The 22,165-nt window shown below is 48.1% G+C and overlaps 1 protein-coding gene across 1 annotated transcript in view; it reads right to left on the reverse strand.

The window, feature by feature from the left end:
* The window catches only part of ACSF2 (acyl-CoA synthetase family member 2), a 795,127-nt gene extending 774,427 nt beyond the window's left edge, over positions 1–20,700 (reverse strand). Inside the window, exon 1 of the mRNA XM_078654457.1 lies at positions 19,831–20,700. Coding sequence (XP_078510583.1) covers positions 19,831–19,913 — 83 coding nt within the window. The 5' untranslated portion in view covers positions 19,914–20,700. The remainder of the gene's footprint in view (positions 1–19,830) is intronic.
* Between the last annotated feature and the right edge of the window lie 1,465 nt (positions 20,701–22,165).

Consider the following 22,165-nt stretch of genomic DNA (forward strand, 5'->3'; position numbering starts at 1 on the left):
AAAGAGCCAACTGCCAACTAAATCTACCAGTCACCACTGAAGCCTTCGGGCCACCTAGTGTGTGGCTGCTGCCCCTGATAATCCTCCAACACTTTTTTTTTTATTGATTTGGACACATCTGTGGCATCCAATACCAGCTCTAATCTCAAAGTCATCAATGCAGTCATTGGTTGAGAAGCTACGAGTCAAAACTGACTCGAGCCAATGCCATGCTAGACCCAAATGCACGCTCCACTCCCCTATCTACAGTCTACTCCACCCTCTTAAATCACATCACCAAATTCTCCAACGCTGCAAAGCGACCCCAGTATGGCATAGCTAGCAAGTGATGCGGGTAAAGGAGCCTTCTTGAAGCATCGCCTGCCAGTCTCATGCTATGGTAGGGTTCATCCTGATTTTCACTCACCCAGACCATGCACGGCTCTCCAGACAGGCCTTCCAGACTGCCAGCTGGCTCAACTGAAGGGAATATATGCAGCATTTGCGCTCATCTCCAGCCTGACTGAGGTCTGTTCTTCATAATTACACTTCGACCAAAGGAAGGCCTCAAAAATCACCCCTACACACCCCTCAGACTACTCTGTTCTGGAACTACCACTTCCTCTCCAATTCTAAATATCTAAAGACGTGGGTGGAGGAGGGGGAATCTCTACACCAGTCATGCAGCTCTGGAACAGCCTGCTGTCTCGGATCACATCCCACACAACGCTGATCTTACTCTGGCACGCACTCAACAGCTCCCTCTTTACCAGTCGAGATGTTTAACACTCCTCCTCTTACTAAGGACTTCTAGTAAGACAGAGGCCGTGTGCTCCACTGCAACAAGCTAGATTGATACACTTTTATTGTTTCTAGTTATTTAAAACCATAACAATTTGGAGAACAATTAGAAATTGTTTGAAACAGAGCAGCATCATTCGCGTCACAAATAATCCATTCAAGGCATACATCTGCTGGTGCAATACATTGTGCAACTGCCTTCCAGTCAGTGTACAGTTCTGCTAAGGAATCAATCAACCACAATCAAGATATCCCATTCAACGGAGTGGGCTTTTAAAATCGTCTCGAAGTCTAATGAAATTGATAAATTAAAAAATTTATAAAAAGGAAAAGATTGAGCAGAGCAGCGCAGCACCATTGATGCCAGTACACCTGAGGTAACATTTGGATCCAAGGGCTAAAGTCGCCGATGGACCGGTTCTGGCATCTGAGCGACTGGGTGACAGTGACATCTGAGCCCTTTCATCAGGTGCAGTGCTGATCCGAGTCTAAAGATGCTAGATGCAATCACGCAGGGAGTTCCACCCCTGACTCGTGCGGGTCAAGACCTGAGTGGAATAAACATTTGCTGTGCAATGTCATTGAGCTTGCAATGCAGCCCAGGTTCAAAGGTGCCCTATGCAATGCCTAGAGGCCTATCAAGTCTGTCCTGCCCTCATCCTATGCTGAAAGCACCGCTTCCACACCGGTCCCAGCCATGGTGTCGTGGTAAGGCTGCGGGCTGGTAAATACAGTGCATAGTGTAATAAGCTTAAGGCGCTATTCTTAGGCTAGATTCTGGTGGTGGCTTTCAGACCACCCATTATCTGTCTGAAGAGCTTGTATTCAGTAACTTAAGGACCGCCCTAAGAAATGTCACGTACCTAACTGAAAGCTGCACATCGGCACCAGTCAAGCATGCGGTGATGGCCTGGTTACAATGATATATTCCAAAACAACTGAATATTAGCTTTAACCAGTAGTACCCTAGACTTTTCAGAAAGGGGCAAATACAAACAATGTGCATTAGAGTTCCTGCTTAAAATTACACATTCAACAGTTATGATTAGAGGAGCCTTTCAGGCGTCCTAATTTGAATGCTTTTACCAGTATCAGTCTGCATCCGAGCCTCATCAGGTCTTTTATGAAGACCATTATCATGTGGCTGGAAAGATCTGAGACTTTTCCCAGGTTTTTACAGAGAGGCATGCATAGGTCCGCGTGAGTCATTCATGCAGGCTCTTGACTGTCCTCCTCTGCCGATGTCATTTTTGCACTTTTAGCTAAAACATTTTAGGTTACCTTTGGCAGGACATTTTGATCCATAATGCCTTGCGCGTCGTAATGTTCTATTGAGCTCCTAACGTAGCATTCCCATTGAAGCTTGTGATCATGAATACCTTGCCAGATCAGTTCTTTGAAGAATCCTTTGGGGGCCGCCTTGAGTTCGGCCTAATAGCCCAGGAAATGTGTCTTTTACATGACTGATTGTGTGTATAGACCAAATTCCAATCGTATTTGGGATGATGGAGTGGCGTCGGGCAGATGGAACAAACGCCTGTATTTATTTTTAAAGTTTTATATAGCGCGACCATGACCCTCGTTGGTATCAGAACGCTTTACATAAGAGTTGAGAGACACAAAAGGCAATGATATCAAGCAATAACAACCAATATAATGATATATGATAAGGCAAAGATAAAAAAAGCCAGGAAAAATGACAACAAAAAGACATAAAAGAGGCAATGGGGTGATACAATTGCCAAGTAGGCCATAATCAGTCTTACATGATAGCAGATGAAAGGGCAAGAGTCTAGCGCAGGGTTTGAGCTTTGTCCAGCTCTGCTGCAATAGGTCTTTAAATATCAATGAGCGGTAGGTTAGGGTTGGCATGGACTTGGCATCAACAACTTTGCAAAGACCTGTGAGATCTGGCCCACGCATGTTTCCCACCAATGTCTCACAACTCATTATGACGGAGAAGGCTCTGGCTTTAAGACTAGAAAGCTGTGTTACATGCGAGCTATGCTGGTTAAAATGAATACCCAAGTACTTTAGGTTTGATACTAGTTACAACTGCACGTCTTCCATGACAAATTTGAATTTGTTGGAGCTCTTGATGCGTCTGGCTCCACAGGCCACTGCAATGAGGTAACCAATCAAATAACAATGTAGCTCTCCTGACTCCACCATGTGCAACAATGTTATCTCTCAACTGATTGCTATAAACTAAGATCTATGGCTATAAAGTGTCCCATGCCACTTCAGCTCAAACAAGTCATGTAGCGGGCCTGCAATAAGCAGCATTAAGTAACAAACGTACAGTCGGAAATGCAGATAGAGAAGTAGCCAAAGAAGTTATTTTCCTTCTCAGTTGCCTCTTCAAGATCTTCCGCTTCATGCAACTAAGACATCAAGCTAAATGATCCCACTCAATCGGAGTGGATCTAGTGCACTATAGTCTATTAGTGTACAGAAATCTGCCAAAAAGAATTACGCATATGTTGCAAAAAGAATTAAATAAATAAATAAAAGCAAGCACTGGCAAATCCCAAAAGGTCTGACGTACGCAGGCTGGTGCAATAGTTCATTTATTATTTAATGCAAGAATGTTCCACAAAAAAAGGAAAATAAGAACGCACGACTACCATATACTTGCATTACATTTTTCCTTTTTTTTTTTTAAATCGCTGATGAAAATAAATCACCATCTAACTGGCCACTCGGGTTGCAAGCAAAACAAACAAGCCCCATTTAAACCGAACACAAAAAATACCTAAAATAAAAAACATGGTTGCAACCAGGTCTACCACTGAAGAGAATTTTGCTTTTTATATGGATATGAACAATTGTGCACAGGTTTTGTGCACTCACTCAAAGTGAAGGGAGACAAAGGGTAAAGTGAGCTGACCCATTGCTCCATGATGTATGCTGTGGTGGGTGCAAGCAAAAGGTGAATGACAATTTAACACACCAATGGATGAAGCTTGCTAACCAAACCCCCAGTATGCATGTATGTTATGCATGTTTTTCAATGAGTCTGGTTAAACATCTGACTCTGCCACAAATCATCTTTGAGCTGAGAAGAATCAGATCATGCGTCAAATGGAAAATAAAAGCAAGAATATTTAACGTACCAAAAATAAGAGCAACATGTGGCTGGAGGATTTCTAAGTAGGCAATGCCAAGGAGAAAGCAATATCAGTAATATGAAGAAATTGATGGTAAAGCTATATAGGTGAAGGAAAAACAAAGATGGTTAATGTGTCAAAGACATATTTTGGATGGTTAACATGTTGAAGTGGTGGGCAAAGCAAGAATGGTCAACGTGGAAAAGTTGAAGGGAGGATCAGTGCAGTAACCAACCAAAATCAGATAAACCGTGGGTGCTAACAATGTGGCCAGTGCCACAGGACACATCTCCTGAAAACCTGACACAAAACACAAGGCCATATCCAAGCTAAAGGTCAGCAGATGCCTCTGCACCCACAATGGAGACATGAATGTATATTCCATTGAGGCACCAACTACCCAAATAGCCAACAGTCAGTGATTCATATACTGACAGTTCTTCGAGATCGCTTATTCAAGCAAGCATTGTCAAAGACAAGAGCTTTAACCATGGTAAGTTGCAGTGATTGTTACCTTTAAATATATTTTTAGATTCACCTACGAACACACCACATTCTTAAAAATGGTATGGCATCATCGACAAGCAATTTCAATTTTGACTATTACCTGTTAATACCCTTGGTATATGTTCGTTTTTGTGACCCTCAGAAATAGGCATTCACTACAATGTATTTCAACTGAGGACATGTCCCTAAGCTCTGTAATGGCTGCTGCAACCTGTCGCTCACCTTGTGGCTGGCCAATCAAGTCTCACATATGCCCCTATGGATCAATGTGTGCTCATCTTGCTACTGCATATGTTTATGTTTTTTTGTATTTATTTTCAGGACACAGGGACCGTGTACCTGGGCTGTGAAATGACTGTCACATCATACTGTCTAACTTTGCACAAATTTGGTGTAAATCCATTCAGATGTTTTTTATGTCTGAGAGAGCAAACTTTTGTATGGGAACTAAAGTTGGAAATCAATATTTTGTAGTCCCCTACTACCCCTTTTTCTTGGCTCTGCTTGACAGATCAATTCCAAACTTTCAATGAAGGAGCCAAGCTGAAAGAACTTTTGTGCAGATTCGTAAAACAGAGCCAAAGTTAATGAGAAAATATCATATGCATTTCGTAAGGAAAGTCGTCACTAGCTAAAATTACACTGCCGCAGACGGAGCAAATATATATCTCCTCGATAACTTGTTGCAATAGTTACTTTTAAAAAAAATACACACAAAAATAAAGGATTACAAAAAAACAACAGTCAGCCAGAGCAAAAATTTGGAATCCCATAGGATAAAATGAGTCACAAAGAAATGTAATATCTAAGGAAGAAGTGACTCCAATAGAAAGATTTACCAAAGAACAAAATTATATTTCCACTACAACCTTTTGGCTTCTGCCATCCTCAGGTAGTACAAGAGTGTCTGCTCAGTGTCTGCGCAACTGACAGTGCTGGGTTTTTGAAAAGCATCATCAGGGAAGATTCCCTTTGTAGTGCAATCGTGAAATATGTTGAGATATGCAGCAATTAGGTGGTATTGTCAGTGATGCTCCGTCCATCTAGATGCAATGATTCTAAATTATACCTCCAGATGTTTTCTGTGGAGTCCAGTAGTTCTTCCTTTAAGATAAGTTCTGGAGGTAAAATCTTAAAATCTGATAGCAAATGGTCCACAAGGTTTAATGCTGGGTTACAGGCTGGTCCAGTTTCTCATTAATTTTTGTTGATTTGTAGTTCCTGAAACATGTACTAGGTCATTAACTGTTTTGCCTATACACTGTTTTTTTTTGTTTTTTACAGCTTTGGAGACAACACTGAATGTTACCAAATTTTCTGAATGTTACAACTTTACTAAGAAAGTGTGCTTTTCATTATTTGAAGAAAATTGTTCAGTACTTTGCATCACTAATCGCATGTTAAATAACATCATTGATCACATCACTCATTAGACTTGATGAACAATATTGTTTAAATACCAAGTTCTACAGTCCCCAAGGTAATATGTGGGGTCATAAGCCGTGCATGATTACGGCACAATTTATAGTTAATTAAACAAAACAGTGATGGTGCTTCCTAGCAAGTAGGTGTACTTAGAAAGGATATAAAAATCCTTTAAAGTTTTAATGGACATCATAGAAATGTTTTTTCTAATTGGTGCAAAGAAAAAGAGCTTTTGGCTTTAAAATGCTGTACTCTACAGCAATGTGCAGTACTGTTAAGATATAAAAATCAGTCGCCTACCCAGTATAAAACATGACAATGGACTGTCTACGAACATTTAAATCATCATAAACATACACTAGACAAGTGGTAATAAGAGTCATACAACCTTTCTCACAGAGAGCAAATGAACAAAGGTCAACACAAACACCCAGCCATCTCCCATGCCTAGCGACTCTCAGCGTACGCCCCATCCATCTCATCTCAGAAGTCATGACAAACACATAACCATCTTTAATGTATAACTATGGGTTTTCTAAAAACATCCACACTATCTCACAAAAATCGAATATCCAGCTTTAAACACAAACATAAGTAATGGCCGTATGTACAAATAGGAGTGATGACAAACATATACCCTTAGGCCAGGCATTTCTATGGACTGTCAGCAAATACAGTCTTCCTTTGACAGACAAAATCTCAACCCATCACCCAAAATCACCATCTCACAGATACATTTACCTACGGACCATCAGCAACAGGTCCTCATCCTCCATTGCAGTGGTTGAAGTGGGGGGGAATCTGAAGGGCACGATGTGCCCAAAGTTTTTAAGTTTTAGAAAAAACAGTTCCCTTTCCCTTTACAGTTCACTTTTTGTGTAAAGACAATCGTCCCGAGATTGTTAATTCGGGGAGTTGAAAAGCTTCAACTGAAGTGTAAAACAGGCAGTCTCCTCCCCTGTGAAACCAAGGGAGGGGCAGACGGCTAAACAAGCCTTCCTGTCAGGGTGCCTACATCCTTGAAAAAAAATGTAAAGATGCACAACAGGTCAATATGCAAATGTAATGGGTGCTTGAAGCCACTTTTAGCTTTAACTGTTTTAATCACTTGAAGCTTCCTAATGATACACATTTATTCTTTTTGAGAGGCATTGTAAGGGAGCGACAGGCTAAGCTGTGAAGTGTTTGCTTTTAAAAGACAGTTATAACAAAGATCCTCTACATACAGTCTAGGTATTACTGAAATCTATTTTGGAAACGCTTTTTATGATCTTAAACCTTTTTGCATATTTTATGGCAGCCCTAAATTTTGTACAATGCAAGTTTAAAATAATGATATACATGTTCAGGTGCAAAAGCTGCTTCTTTCTATAAAATCAGGATCTCCAACTGACCCCTGCCCTCCCTCTATCATCCATTTAGCCCCTTAGAAGATTTGTGAAAAACTGACACCCCTTATTAATCTAGTACTGACAACAGGATCATATCCGGCTCAGTGGAAAGAAGTGGCGATCAGACCGCTACTAAAAAAAAACAACCTCAACCCGGAGATATTGAAGAATTACCGCCCGATTGCAGGATTACCCTTTGTGGCGAAGGTCATGGAGAAATCATTAAATATGGTGTTGAGCCAATATTTAAACTCTCACAAGCTACTAGACTCAACCCAGCATGGCTTTCGCGCCTGTCACTCCACAGAAACGGCCTTAGTTGTAGCAACTGAGGAAATTCGGCAGGTAGTTGATCAAGGGGGCAGGGCGGTCCTCATACTCCTAGACCTATCAGCAGCATTTGACACCGTGAATCACGCGGTGTTAGTGCAGCGGCTGAAGGATCTGGGGGTTGAGGATACTGCTCTGGCCCTGCTTGCATCCTTTTTGAAGGGGAGGGAACAAAAGTTGGTCTGGGACAGATTGGAATCCGAGAGCTTCCAGCTTCCATGTGGAGTGCCACAGGGATCGTCTTTATCCCCCACATTATTTAATATATATGTTGCCCCGTTAGCAAGGCTCATCAGAAGACATGGTTTCGTGCTAGTATCTTACGCTGATGACTCACAGCTTGTTATTTCCATCTGTAAGCAGCCAGAGACCACAGCTGTCAAATTCCACGCTTGCCTATCCGAAATCATTAACTGGATGAACCGTAATTTTCTTAAGATCAATACAGATAAAACGGAGGTGCTAGAGTTTGGAGGGGGACCCCCTGTATGGGATGATTCATGGTGGCCAGTGGAGGCAGGTAAATGTCTGGTTCCGGTCTCCAAAGTTAGGAACCTGGGGGTTATCTTCGATGATAAGCTTAACTTCTCAGCACAGGTCAATAGTCTGACATCGTCTTGTTTTTTCCTTCTAAAAACCTTAAGAAAGATCTTTCCTTTCATTTCGCGCGATCTACAGAAGACGGTGATGGTTAGTCTTTTTCTTTCTAAACTAGACTACTGCAATGCCCTGTATATGGGCATTGACATAACGCAGATGGCAAAGCTTCAGTCTCTGCAAAATGCGGCCGCCAGACTTCTTTTGAACATCCCTAGAGGCTGTTCAACCTCTGCAGGCATTAAATCACTGCATTGGTTACCTGTACGGCAGCGGGTTGATTTTAAGGTCCTGTGTTTGGTCCATAAGGCACTTTATGGAGGGGGTGCTGATGAAGTCGCTAAGTTATTTACGCCTTACGCTCCCCCACGTCTTTTGAGATCTACCAATTCAGGACTCCTTAAGATATCTAGGATTAAACGGGCCAGGTGGGGAGGCAGGACACTATCTAACAGGGCAGCACACTTGTGGAATAGACTACCTCCTAGCATGAGATCTCAATCGGATCTGAGACTGTTTAGGAAGAGTCTAAAAACAACTCTTTTTGTAGCTTAGCTTGGCATAAGCTAGGGCTCTTTGGATCTGTACTCGCCCACACTAGCGCCAAAACGCCACGGCAATCGAGCGCTTTATAAGCTTTTAAAACATTAAAACATTAAACACAGTGCTTTATGTCACAGATAGGGACCTTGTAGCACCAAACATACAAAAGTCACTATTCTCCTATGCACTAACCAGGATTTAATGCTCTGTCTCTCTGGTGGAGTGCATTAACTGATGGAGGTTTCATAATGTATGACAGTGCATTTTAAACTGATTAAAAAAAATTGCTTTTAATTTTCATTCAAGCTGTGTTATTTTATATGTAGTTACCTGAAGGTGAAAGACCGAAAAAAGTTACAGAATATTTTGGTTTTTTAGGTCTCGGCTAGAAGCGAGCGAAGCTCGCTCTCGCCAGAGACCTTATTGTTAGCGGCTCAGCTTCCCAGGAGGACAGCACTGGCCGCGCGCGGCGATTTGTTAAGGCCACGCGCACGAGAACGCGCTCGCGGCCAGGTGCTGTCCTCCTCGAAAGCTGCCTCCCTTCCCCGTGCAGGGCGGGCCGCCGCGCTGCCTGCGGCGACCCGGAAGCATTGCCGGCCAAACCGGAAGTAGGTGCTCCTCCCGGGCTGCTGCAGCCGGATGGCCATTGACGGCGGAGCGCGAGCACCAACCACCGCCCTGCAGCCAGCGCGAGCCCAAGAACTTCCAGAACTCAGGTGGCGCGCGAGCCCATCACCTGCAGCTCCGAGGGGCGCGAGCTCTGCAGTGCCAGGGGGAGCGCGTGCCGCTGCCGCGAGCCCCGGAGGGCGCAGAATGTGGCTGCTGCTGCTCTGCCTCGGGCTGCTGTGCGCCCGGGGGCGCGCCGCCATGGACGAATGCACGGCCGAGGAGGGGCTGCCGCAGCGCTGCATGCCGGAGTTCGTCAACGCCGCCTTTAATGTGACGGTGGAGGCCACCAACACGTGCGGCTCCCCGCCGGAGGAGTACTGCGTGCAGACGGGGGTCACCGGCGTCACCAAGAGCTGCCACACGTGCGACTCGCGCTCCCCGGTCCTGCGGCACAGTGCGGACTATCTGACCGACTACAACAACCCCCAGGACACCACCTGGTGGCAGAGCCAGAGCATGCTGGCAGGAGTGCAGTACCCCTCGAGCATCAACCTGAAGCTGCACCTGGGTGAGTACAGAGACATCTTAACACCCCCAAGCCCCCCTTTCACCACAAACATACTCCAAAGCTCAGAACTCCATTCGGGGAGCATCACCCTGACACTGCACCTGGTTGAGAACTCGGAAAGTACCCCCATTATCTCATGTTTGTGCCCAACCTTAACCCACCCAGACAAAGGGGTGGGGGTGCGGTGTAACAGTGAGGCATCACCCTAGCCCCCTTCCTGGGTCAATGGCACCGAAACATCAAACCACTGGGCGCAGTTCCTGGGAAACATCTGCTTGACGTTGCACCCGGGTGCAAAGGCCAGGGAGCACAATCATCCCGCTGCACCTGAATGAGTACCTACCAACTAATCTCAACACAACTAACGAATCACGGGGAGCAGTAATACTGGAGCACACTAACGTTTCACCTAGGCGAGTACCAAAGAACGACACAACTAAAACATCCAGTATCTTCGTACCGAAGATCTGTGGGTGAACATCAGTCTGAAAGTTGCTCATCGGACCCCCCCCCACACCTCCCATCTCTATTCGGGTAGCATCATCCATACGCTGCACTTGAGAGATCTAACCAGTAAACTCAAAACATAACCTCGGGTATCAATGCCAAGGGAGCGTCACCCCAACTCAGCACCGGGGCGACCACCGAGGATCTAACATCCTAACAGGACCGTGTAGCAAGCCTCCCTCTCGGAGAGCAGATGCCTCTTGTAACCGTCCTTATACTGCAGCCCTCGTTATGGGTCAAGGACTCGCCAACCAACCCAATCTTTCATTTTACACAGTCTCCCGTAACTTAAAAATACAGTCTGGAGAGGCACAAGTTCCCAGGCCCTTAAAATAAGGGGATGGGGGAGGGACGTATTCATCCCCGAACTCAAGGTGACCTTAGTTGTAGCCCCAGTCATAAGGAATGTGGATTGCGACAGTGCTTACTTACTGCATGCTTAAATACACATCGAATAACGCACTGTTGGTGGATTCATAGAGTAACAATCTAGCCACTCAGCCTGCCTTAAACTCTGCCTTTGTATTAATATTGGTGTGTGGTGAATTCGGGGTTGTGCTCAGCAAAAAACATAAACCAAATTGTAAACACTTCTAATAATAAACGCTCTTTATTTATTCTGTACCTTCCAGCTATGTTCTATATCCTTTCTTAAGTCTCTCACTTTACCTTGTGTTACACGTTTTAGGCCCCTGAGGGCATCTATTTCCACTAAGAACCCGTCTAGCAGAACGAACGGACATTTTAGATTTTAAGACTCCAGACCATAAAAAGATGCAATAAGTTGAGGTTCTTTAGCAGCACTGCTGTTTTGAGAACTATGCCCGTGATATAAACTTGAAATGCATTGCAAGTGTCTCAAGAACACTCCTCTCAGGTGTTTTAGTATTTGTTTGCAGCTGCCGACACAAATTCAACCCTCTCATTCTTTCATCGGGGTGTGGGTGGGGGGTCTTTGTAGGCTCTGGGCATAAATGACACCTATTTGAGTATATCCGTCTGAAAGATCACCCAATAAATTGTCAGGTGCTGCTTTGTACCCCACGCACAACCTGTTTAATATTTGAAGCAGCCGGGGTTATTTTGTTGGTAATATTTGCCTATATTGCACTAGTTGGAGAGTTTGAAGCAGATTCATGTTTACCTTTAAAAAGCGACTATGCACTTGCATATTTTCGATGCCCCTAGCTTTAGTCCACTTTGGACTGTGTAGCTGCAGCCGACTTTTAAGATTTGTCCTCAACCTTCATTCAGTTAAGAGCCCAGTATGACCACAAAGGCATAAGAGACCTCTGATATGCCCCTCTCAATCTCTTGACTGCCAAGCAACTCCTGCAGTCGCTGTGATTTCCTGGGTGCGTCCTGCCAACCTGCTGCATAGGACCCGGATCCCCCAGCATGCTCCCCGCTCCCCCCCCTAAACCTGATAACCCACAAGAGAATCATCAACAGAGATTTGTGTGGGTGTAAAACGGCCATGTTTAATATTTTCCATTTCATAAACATGACAAGGCATTTCAAAATTCATTATCTACAGTTATCAACATAATTTGATTCTTGACTTCTTGATCTTCTTCCGCCAGATTAAGATTCTAATCCTCCAGCACTAAGGGGGCTTCTGGCTCCCCTCTTCCATGCCGTGCATCCGCGCGAGGTGGAACCCACCTGCGCCCCATGAGGAGTGGGCTCCCAACCACTGATCCTTGTCCGCCTTCTCCAGGGGCCCACCCTCTGACCACCAGGCTGACCAGGAACCCAGGAGGCTCGTAACCTGTCGCCCTAGCCTCCCCAGCCGGGGCCCTATTTCACAGCGGAGAGCTTACCGTCTCCCCCCTCAGTGCTGGCCTAGGGAGTACGCAAGGCGGACTCCCGTCCATTCCGTCGGTCAATTGTACTGTTCCAAGGTCTTTCTACCGCAACACGCCCTTCCAATCCCCTGAGCTAAAGGGACGGGTGGGTGGGAGTTTACAACTATACAAAGGGGATGTAGGAGGGAGACGCTTCTGGGAGGCCGCCACCGATCCGGTGCAACAGAGGAAGGAGAGGCCGGGGTCCCTGCCCCTAGGACCTAAATAGGTCACCAAGCTCCGCCCACTGTCGCACCGGAAATGCGTCCACCTGCCCCGGAAGAGCTAAGCGGCCGGTCGCCCATTGGGGCAGACCGGCCGCCCCTATCTAGAAAGGTAAGGGGCGGGGGCCGGGGGGCCGGGTCCTAAGTGCGCGCTCACCGATGCTCTGCTCGCGCTTGGCATAGGACCCGGATCCCCCAGCATGCTCCCCGCTCCCCCCACTAAACCTGTTAACCCACAAGAGAATCATCAACAGAGATTTGTGTGGGTGTAAAACGGCCATGTTTAATATTTTCCATTTCATAAACATGACAAGGCATTTCAAAATTCATTATCTACAGTTATCAACATAATTTGATTCTTGACTTCTTGATCTTCTTCCGCCAGATTAAGATTCTAATCCTCCAGCACTAAGGGGGCTTCTGGCTCCCCTCTTCCATGCCGTGCATCCGCGCGAGGTGGAACCCACCTGCGCCCCATGAGGAGTGGGCTCCCAACCACTGATCCTTGTCCGCCTTCTCCAGGGGCCCACCCTCTGACCACCAGGCTGACCAGGAACCCAGGAGGCTCGTAACCTGTCGCCCTAGCCTCCCCAGCCGGGGCCCTATTTCACAGCGGAGAGCTTACCGTCTCCCCCCTCAGTGCTGGCCTAGGGAGTACGCAAGGCGGACTCCCGTCCATTCCGTCGGTCAATTGTACTGTTCCAAGGTCTTTCTACCGCCACAAAGGTGACCCGGGCTCACAAGTCCGTCACCTTCCCCACCTGCTCTCTGAAAGAAAGACCCTAATCCTGGGGCCCAGCCCTCACCGGAAAAACCATTCGGTGCCGAAAGTGAAACCAGCGGCCCTTCACTGAGCACACCTTGGTCACCTCCAACCTTGTGATACCTCCCCTTACCGGAGTTCCTTCAAGTGAATCCATTCGGTGCGGGAAGTGAAACCAGCGGCCCTTTACTGAGCACACCTTGGTCACCTCCAAACTTGTGATACCTCACCTTACCGGAGCCCCTTCAAGTGAATCCATTTGGTGCAAGAAGTGAAACCAGCGGCCCTTTACCAAGCCCACCTTGGTCACCTCTCAACTTGTGATACCTCACCTTACCGTAGCCCCTTCGAGTAGAGTGCTACCCAAGCGGCCCCACACTGAGCATGACTTGGACCATTCCTTTTTGAGCCGCCTCACCGAGACATTCCAGGCTCTCGGCTCCTTCCTGGGGCCGCCCACCTCGACACACAGAAACCCGGTTCCCTTCAGGCCTACTGGCCATGCCACTCGCCACTGCCATAGTCGCCTCGCAGCTTGACGCATGGACGAGTGCCCCGTGCCCACACCACCTTCGCGGGCACACTATTGAACAGGAGAGAAATAGAAAAGTCAAGTATGGTCATTGGCAAATCATCGGCATTTCTGACACAACCCCACACCGAAACCCTGTTCCCTTCAGGCCTACCGGCCATGCCACCCGCCACTGCCATAGTCGCTTCGCAGCTTGACGCATGGACGAGTGCCCCGTGCCCACACCACCTTCGCGGGCACACTATTGAACAGGAGAGAAATAGAAAAGTCAAGTATGGTCATTGGCAAAACATCTGCATTCCGACACAACCATTCTGGCCAAATGGGCCTCGTGCCACCGCTGGACGACCAGCGCCCTACCTATTCGCAGTGCTGTCTGGTAAGCCTGCCTCTGCCGTGAACGTTGCCCTACCTATCCTGTCCGGGAGGGCCGAGTATCCCAACACGCTCAGTCCCAGTTCCGCTAATGCTAATCCCAACAGCTTGCACTGGTACTGCTACCAACAGCCAACACACCACCAAACAACCCCTTGCCTGTTCCACTCCAGACTCCAGCTGAGCGCCTGAGGAAAATGTTCTTATGCATTCATATGGAAACGCTCAGCCCGTTTTATTCCGTGTATTCCTAAAACAAACTAAGTGAGCAAGGGTGAAAGGGGGACAGGTATTGTCCAGTTCCCATGATCTTGGGGGGCTAGGGATGTCCTGCTCCGGGGATGCTAAGAACCAGGAAATTCAAGTGACCCTGTGCGCTCGCTGGCCCGGATAGCCCAATGTATTTGAAGGGGGGGGGGGGGCGCCAGGAGGCCGTCTGTCTACCAAACCTAGTCTATGCTAACCCAACCTGACGGACCAGTATGGGGTATAAGTGAACTACCCGCCGCTTCTTATCTACCCAACTCTGGCCTCCTTCACAGGTAGTAATTATAAGCAACTGAGACTACTATGTACGGTACCCAAATGGCGCTATCCTCCTTTTTCTCACGCCCTAGCAATAAACCTCTTTACTCGATGGTAAGGGGGGGGGGGGGCACACCTGCCCTATCTAGGTCCAACAGAGCGGTAGCAGTGAAAGCCTGCCTCGGGCACTTTGCGCTAGGATAAGAATTAACCCTGCCCACAGTCGTTGCGGAGTCCCTTGTGGCTATCTGAACCTCAACTCTTGAACGTTCTGCCCCTCTTGAACCCTTTGTTTCCTAATCCATACCCAATAACGACCAATATGGACTTGCCTGCTCACGAGAATCTGTTCCCATTATGTTCCTCTCCGGTCTTATCCTGAGTCTGTACACCATCTGCACTTACCAACAGAACCCGGCCATCGGGCGCAAGATGTGAACCAGACCATTGCCCTTAATTATGTCCAGATCCGATTACCGAAATGTTTATATATACAGACACCAAGATCACTGTACTCCAGTCCAGTTTCATAAAAATTGTCAAAACCACAATTACCAAAGAGATAATTCGTCACTCCTTGCCTGTTAGCAGGAGTGTCTTCAAGGTACAGATTGTTTACAAAAACTGTAGTAAATGCGTGAGCTAAGAATGTGTAATGATGGGCTTCCTGAAACCTATGAAGCGCGTTTCACACGTGGGCAACCCAGGGTCAGTGTCTGGGAAGTGACAATGAAATCCCCAACCAACGGGGTATAAAACCATGCAGCCATAACTTTTTTGGGATTTAAACACAAAATGAGGAGCAACGGTCACACTCATGCGCACAAAATTTTCAACGCACGTACACACATTGCCTACATTGCCTGCACCACGCTGTTAGAGTAATGACTGTGTGCCCATTCAACCCTGGACCTCTCGGCTGAAACTATCCCCGAACATAGGTGCAGAGCAGAGGAAAGTGTGATGGTGGTTTTCCGCGGACCCAAGGTGTTTATTTTATTCACTTAAAACTTCTTCAGGGTCATATTTCAGTTATTAGGTACCCGGACAAATCAAAGTTGACCTTTGCGAAGGACATGTGAATTCCTTCCATTTACTCGTAAAGAGGAGAGTAGGACAGCCTCACACTGCACAGGTGGACCCGCCTCCTGGGCACCAGCCAGGCACATCGCTCTCGTGGGCCGGGCCTAGAGACAGACTTCACTATTCTTATGGCATTTTTATAATTGCATTTTTTATCATTGCATCCCAAGCCTATCCTGCGCTCTACTTCCACTTCCAGTGCCTGTACCTTTAACTCTTCATGACACCACGTGCCTCCGAGTTGTTATTGTCCTCACGAAATATGGTATTAAACCGCTTCCTGCTCAATAGGACTCTTTAAAATCGTCCATTTCTCCTAACTCGGACGCTGGATTGTTATCCGTGCCCGCCATGTTGGCCAGGCGCGCCGAGGCCGTCTGCCCCACCAACCGTGAGTTATCCCGCGGCCATGCCAAATTGGCGAGTGAAACAAGTCCCTCCCCTCGAGTTACGGGGAATTATTTAACAGGCGAGGAACTAAACTCCTCCCGGGCAAATAAAAGATGGCGTACCAGCAGCATGGCCCCCTGAATCACCGAAATTCCGCCATCTGCAACATGCGCACCTGTATACCCATACTTTAAAACTATGATTTCTCCTTCTACCTCCCTAATCGTGCCTACCTGACGGAACCTGGCAGGAGTGCGGTATACACTTAGTTCACGTGATCCACACCCGTTACCTAAAACATGGTCCCCAATTGATCGGACACATTGCCTGTGCTCATAAATCCAGACACCCCAATGATTGAAAACACACAGGTTCTAAAATTGCAACTTTCAGCATAAGAAACAGCGAATGTACACTCCAGGCCCACTGGCTCGTATACACTAGTTCACGTGATCGACACCCGTTACCTAAAACATGGTCCCCAATTGATCGGACACATTGCCTGTGCTCATAAATCCAGACACCACAATAATTGAAAACACACAGGTTCTAAAATTGCAGCTTTCAGCATAAGAAACAGCGAATGTACACTCCAGGCCCACTGGCTCGTCCGAGTATATACATGGGGGGGGGGGTTATTGCCAAAGCGACCGGTACGATCTTCCTGTAACTTGCATCACCTCAAACTTGCTCTCGATTGAGCCTTCAAATACTTCGATCGCGGCCCACGTGGACTCACCAAACCGATAGTTGCTGAATGTAGGAGTGTCGTGCCACCCTTCTAGCTACCCCCATATAGTCTGCTGCTAATTTCGTCCATGTCGCCTCCTCAGAGGGAGGGTACACCCAACACAAGGCCGCAGCAGCGCTCTCCAACGCGCCAACTCATCGCGACAAATCCCCCGGCCTCCCAGGAGCTGTTCGCCTAACCCCTCATGGTGAACACCCTCCACGCCAGCAATACCACCGAAAACACTCGCGCAAATAAATTAACCCACTATAGGCGCCATTTTTTGGACGGCCGAAGATGAAAGGCTGAGTAGGCCCCACAGAATCTCAGCTACGCATGTACACACCAAATATTTACCTCCGGCCTAATTCTCAATCCTAAGACACATGACTCACCCTCTAATACCCCTCTACTACTACTAAGAAATTAAAACAGTGACCCCGGGGCAAGACGCATCTTGGCTGTTACTGGGAGCTTGGAGGTTGAACCCTCGGGCCTTTTTACCAAGACGGCCACTACCAGGAAACGGCCTCCGCAGTTCCCCATGATCCTTCCATATAGTGCCTCTTTACGCCAACCTGATGCCATTCTAACTTGTGCCCTTAACGGGAATTACTCGCATGTGAATAACATAACCCCCATGACACGCTGAGTCAGAAAGAAGTCCACAGCGGAAGGCAGATGGACGGTATCGGGGTCTCTCCGAGAAAGCTGTATCCTGAACATTATTTAGCCCCTGTTCCACCCTGAACACACATAGCGCGCACTTTATCACGCAATACATGCGGATCGTTACCAAACCGTTCCTGTGATACCGAGCATTCCCCACTCTCCTCAGCCCGCCCACGTCGACCAAGAAGGAGCCTGCAGACCCAGGAGCCCTGTCGGCAGCCGCGGACCGCCAGAGCAGACTCACTATCATCGTCCGCCCCGGACACCACCCACGCAATCCGCGGCCGCACACAGGCCCCCCGGCACACCCGACTCCTTACCTGGCGAGATGGACGGCTGCAACCCGACGCGCTTCTCCTCCTCGTCGTCTTCCACCACGCGCTTGCTGTGCTGGACCTCCGGCCTCCCAACTCCGAACGAGGGAAAGTTTACAACTATACAAAGGGGATGTAGGAGGGAGACGCTTCTGGGAGGCCGCCACCGATCCGGTGCAACAGAGGAAGGAGAGGCCGGGGTCCCTGCCCCTAGGACCTAAATAGGTCACCAAGCTCCGCCCACTGTCGCACCGGAAATGCGTCCACCTGCCCCGGAAGAGCTAAGCGGCCGGTCGCCCATTGGGGCAGACCGGCCGCCCCTATCTAGAAAGGTAAGGGGCGGGGGCCGGGGGGCCGGGTCCTAAGTGCGCGCTCACCGATGCTCTGCTCGCGCTTGGCACTTGTAATGTTTTATGTGCTATCAAGGTTCAGACTGAGGCTGGTTCTGCACTTGTAATCATTTGTCTTGCCCGGAGCTGTCATACGTCAGGTGCTGAGTTTAACCATCTGCCATTATATAGAAGTTGCTTCACCTAACTGCTGAAGTGACCACCCCAAAGCCGTCAGACTTGATAGCCCCGCAACGATATTATATTAACTGCTGAATGGCAGAACAGCAACGCAGTATACAATCCAGAAAGACCACTGGGCTCTTGGTTCAGTCAGTGCCTTGCTGCTGTTGTCATGTACCTTGAAAGCGGATGTACCAAATGGCAAGCTAGTGCTTGCTAGCAGCTGCTGTTCCTATTTGATGTCTATGCTGGCTGCCCTATAAAGGTTGTTTTGACAGTTTGCAATCAATCTTTATAAAACAATTCAGAGTTTGATAACAAATTAATGCAACACATTGTAATATACAATGCCAATAGCTCAAACTTTAATGCTGCGAGACCTATTGCATTGTAAATGCTTGTTTAGACACGTCTTTGACCAGGCTACCCTCACTCACTCCGCCCCCGTTGTGCGCAGCATCACAGTTCCCATAATTTTTTTTATGTACTTCGACCACTGCCCATAGGTACATTTAGAAATTGTCTAAAAACACTCACACTGACTCACTCACATAACTAACGAGTCAATCAGCACCAGGCCAAAATGAGAGGTATTATTTATAATCCAGACTATCTCACAGGCGACTGAGGACTGTCATTAAACACCCACTCCATCCACTAGACATAAGTGATGTTAGTTGTTAAACACGCATTCCATACTGTAGGGGCGTCTGCAAACATCCGCCTCATCCTATAACGAAATCCAGGCAGAAACAACTCCAGTCCCATCCCGCACTCTGACGAAGACAATCGGCTGCAGCAGGAACAGTCTCAAAAGGCGCCCCATATCTTTTCATCTTGAGCACAACTTCTTCAATGTTAAGGAAACACGGAGTTTTCGAAACTAGTTTACAGCTCAGGCCTTCCCGCCAATTGCATACCACCCCACCATGCCACCCAAGCCCAATTTATTCATAGCGACTGCTCAATCCAGACTATGGCAGTGCTAGCAAGAGGGCACTGAACACAACATCTGGGGCTTGCTGAAAACAACTCATTGGGGTGTGCGGGCTCTTCCTCCTACTGGAGGGTATCCCCATCTAACAATCTGTTCCTAGACACACTATCCCCGCATTCTCCACAAGGAACTGCATACAATCTCCAGGTGTGATTAGGTGTTCGTATGCCGGACCTTAGCGTTCTTGGTCCTCCCCTCTTTTTGACATAAGTAACCCGGGTGGGTGTCATGTATCACAGCGGTTAAAAGCCACTCAAATGTACATACTGTATTTGCATTTATTTAGCGCTTACTTTCCTTGGCGAAGCATAGATGCGTTTAGATAGGTTGACATCGCTGGGCATTTTTGTGAGTTTGACAATTAGAATTATTTCTAGGCGTATAAGCTCAATTCTGCCCTTCCCGTGCCACCGTGCCCCCCGCAGCTGGTATACAACCTTCACCCCGTCACACCTGCCAGCCCTCGTTTCCAGGAGCCCCCGGCCCCTTCTGCCCTTACCTGCTGCAGTGAAAGGAGCGGGTCCGCCCGTGGCTCCAACTTCTCCGCCCAGCGCGGAGCATCCTCAGGACAGCGCAGGCCATGGCTCGGCGTCACCGGGTGATCGTCGGCAGTCACTCTCGAACTCCTGTCCCCGGGATCCTCCGCACTCCGCTGCAGCCTCCTAAGCTGCTCTGTGCTGCTGGCAGTCACCTGCGCTCTCGCTCGGTCACTTGTGAGCTCCCCAGTGCGCAGGTGAGACCCGGACTCTCCGATAGTGTCTGCGCTCTGCCGGGCACCTGCAAGCTCCCAGCCACCGCCGAGCTCCCCTGTCACCAGCGAGTGTCTGACGTCACATGCAAACTCCTTAGGGCACCTGAGGGTTCCTTAAGCCTCTGCAAGCTCCCCTTGCCACACGCGAAGTCCCCAGTCACCGCAGTACAAGATCACACGTGGAGCTGACCTATGCGCCCCTGTCCCCTGCAAAGTTTTCACTGGTGGAACATTCAGAGCAGGCGTGGGCTCCTCTCCCCTGCACTCTTGACCCCCGCTACCCCAAGTAGAGTTACCCTGAGCTAACCCCCGAGTCAGTCTGGGCAGCGCTGGTCACTTGCGGCTCCTCCCCCAGGTGCTCATTGGCTCCCACAGTAAATCACTGGCTTCTTCACTCCCTGGCTGGCTCCCCGGGGACTTCCTAAAGCGCTCGGCAGCCCCACAGGTCACCCAGATCCATAAAGTGCCCCCGCAGTGTTCACAAGAGCACACACGAGCAGGGAGTGTCTGCAAAGTGCGGACAGACACGAGGAACCGCCCCCCGTGCGGGCCACATCCACAGTGAAAGGAAAGGAAGCCGATGGTATGTGAGCCGAGCCTGCTGCGAGAGCGCCGTCTTCCGGCGTGTGCTGAGCATGAGAGGAGGAAGCATGTCTGAGGCAGGACAGATCGACTGCGAAGAAAGTGCAGAAAACAACGTTTTTTTTCTGCCTGACAGATGAAGGGACCTGATAAACTGATCATAAGTAATACGCCCACGGTCGCTCTCGCACTGCCAGACAGATGGTTGGGAGGGTTCGTAGACGACCGTCAGAGACACGCTACTACAACCAGAGTAAATACACAGTGCTATACCCCGAGTCACACTATCATGAAAGAGGGAGCCTGACAGATGAACAAACAGGAAAACCCACACCAGAAAGGAGCAAACTTTCTGATTGATGGGAGTAGCCTGTTAAAGACTGCCACAGACAGAAAGAGAGACACGTTATTAACAAAACTTCAGATGGCACACTGGCAAAGAAATAAACAAAACAAGCATTGGCAAAGAAATAGACCTCACTTATGTAAGCACTATTGCCTTTGTTGAGAATACTTGCACTTAAACATTATATACAGAACATCGTCACGGACGCTTCTATCCCACCCCTTACCATAGATATCGTAGAAAAATGTCACCATACAGACGTGGCTCTACATAAAACAACTCTGGCAATCAGGTGTGTAAAATTGCCCTGTCGTATTTAAAAAATATTCAGTGACTCGTCTTTCGAGAGCCGAACTAGTCCCCCAACCCCGACGTACAAGTTTCATAAGCTTTCACACATGCCTCTCCAAGTGCACACAAGCTCTGCAGGCCGGCCGACACGTCCCCGCAGGGGACACTCATGAGAGGGCGGCCCCTTAGTGCCACAAGATGGCACACGGGCAGCCCAGTGTTAGACGACCCTACAGGGTCCTGACGTCATTTCCGGTGTGTGGGGCCCTGGGCCAGCACGTCCGGGAATGGAGTGCAACCTTTTCTATTTACAGGACATTCGTTTCAAGTACACAGGTGCCACTCTGAGAAGAACATTTAGGGCCGTCAGAGTTTGGTAATAAAGGGGGCCAGCTTGTCGCACGATAGTACCAGGTGGTATAGTACCTTTGGCATGCACTAAGGGTTAAACTCAGCTCAAGTGGCAATATAATCTCAAGCACATGTGACTAACAGGCTATGTGTATGTAACCACTGGATAGGGTTCATAAGAGTGCATTTGATATAAGTGCAGCTTACAGAATGGTCTTATTAGCTAGTATCTTGGTTTTAAGTAACTATTGTTGAACACCTTCCACTTGCTGTGCGATAAGACACCGGGACACACTAAAGTATAATAAATGAAATCTTCTGGTCATAGCAAATACACCAGTGTCGCACAGGGTGGGGGCCCTTACAGTTCTCCTCGCATGCTTGGTTGCGGGGTAAACACACATCAAATTAGTAAAGGTTTAACCCAGCTAGGTGAGAAAGTCAAGTCTGGACTTCCGGGGGGGCGGATAGGGACCGCCTCTGCTATTTTCAGTAACGAGTACACCGGTCCTT

The sequence above is a fragment of the Lissotriton helveticus genome, chromosome 7 (assembly GCF_964261635.1).
Source record: "Lissotriton helveticus chromosome 7, aLisHel1.1, whole genome shotgun sequence".
Lineage (NCBI taxonomy): Eukaryota > Metazoa > Chordata > Amphibia > Caudata > Salamandridae > Lissotriton > Lissotriton helveticus.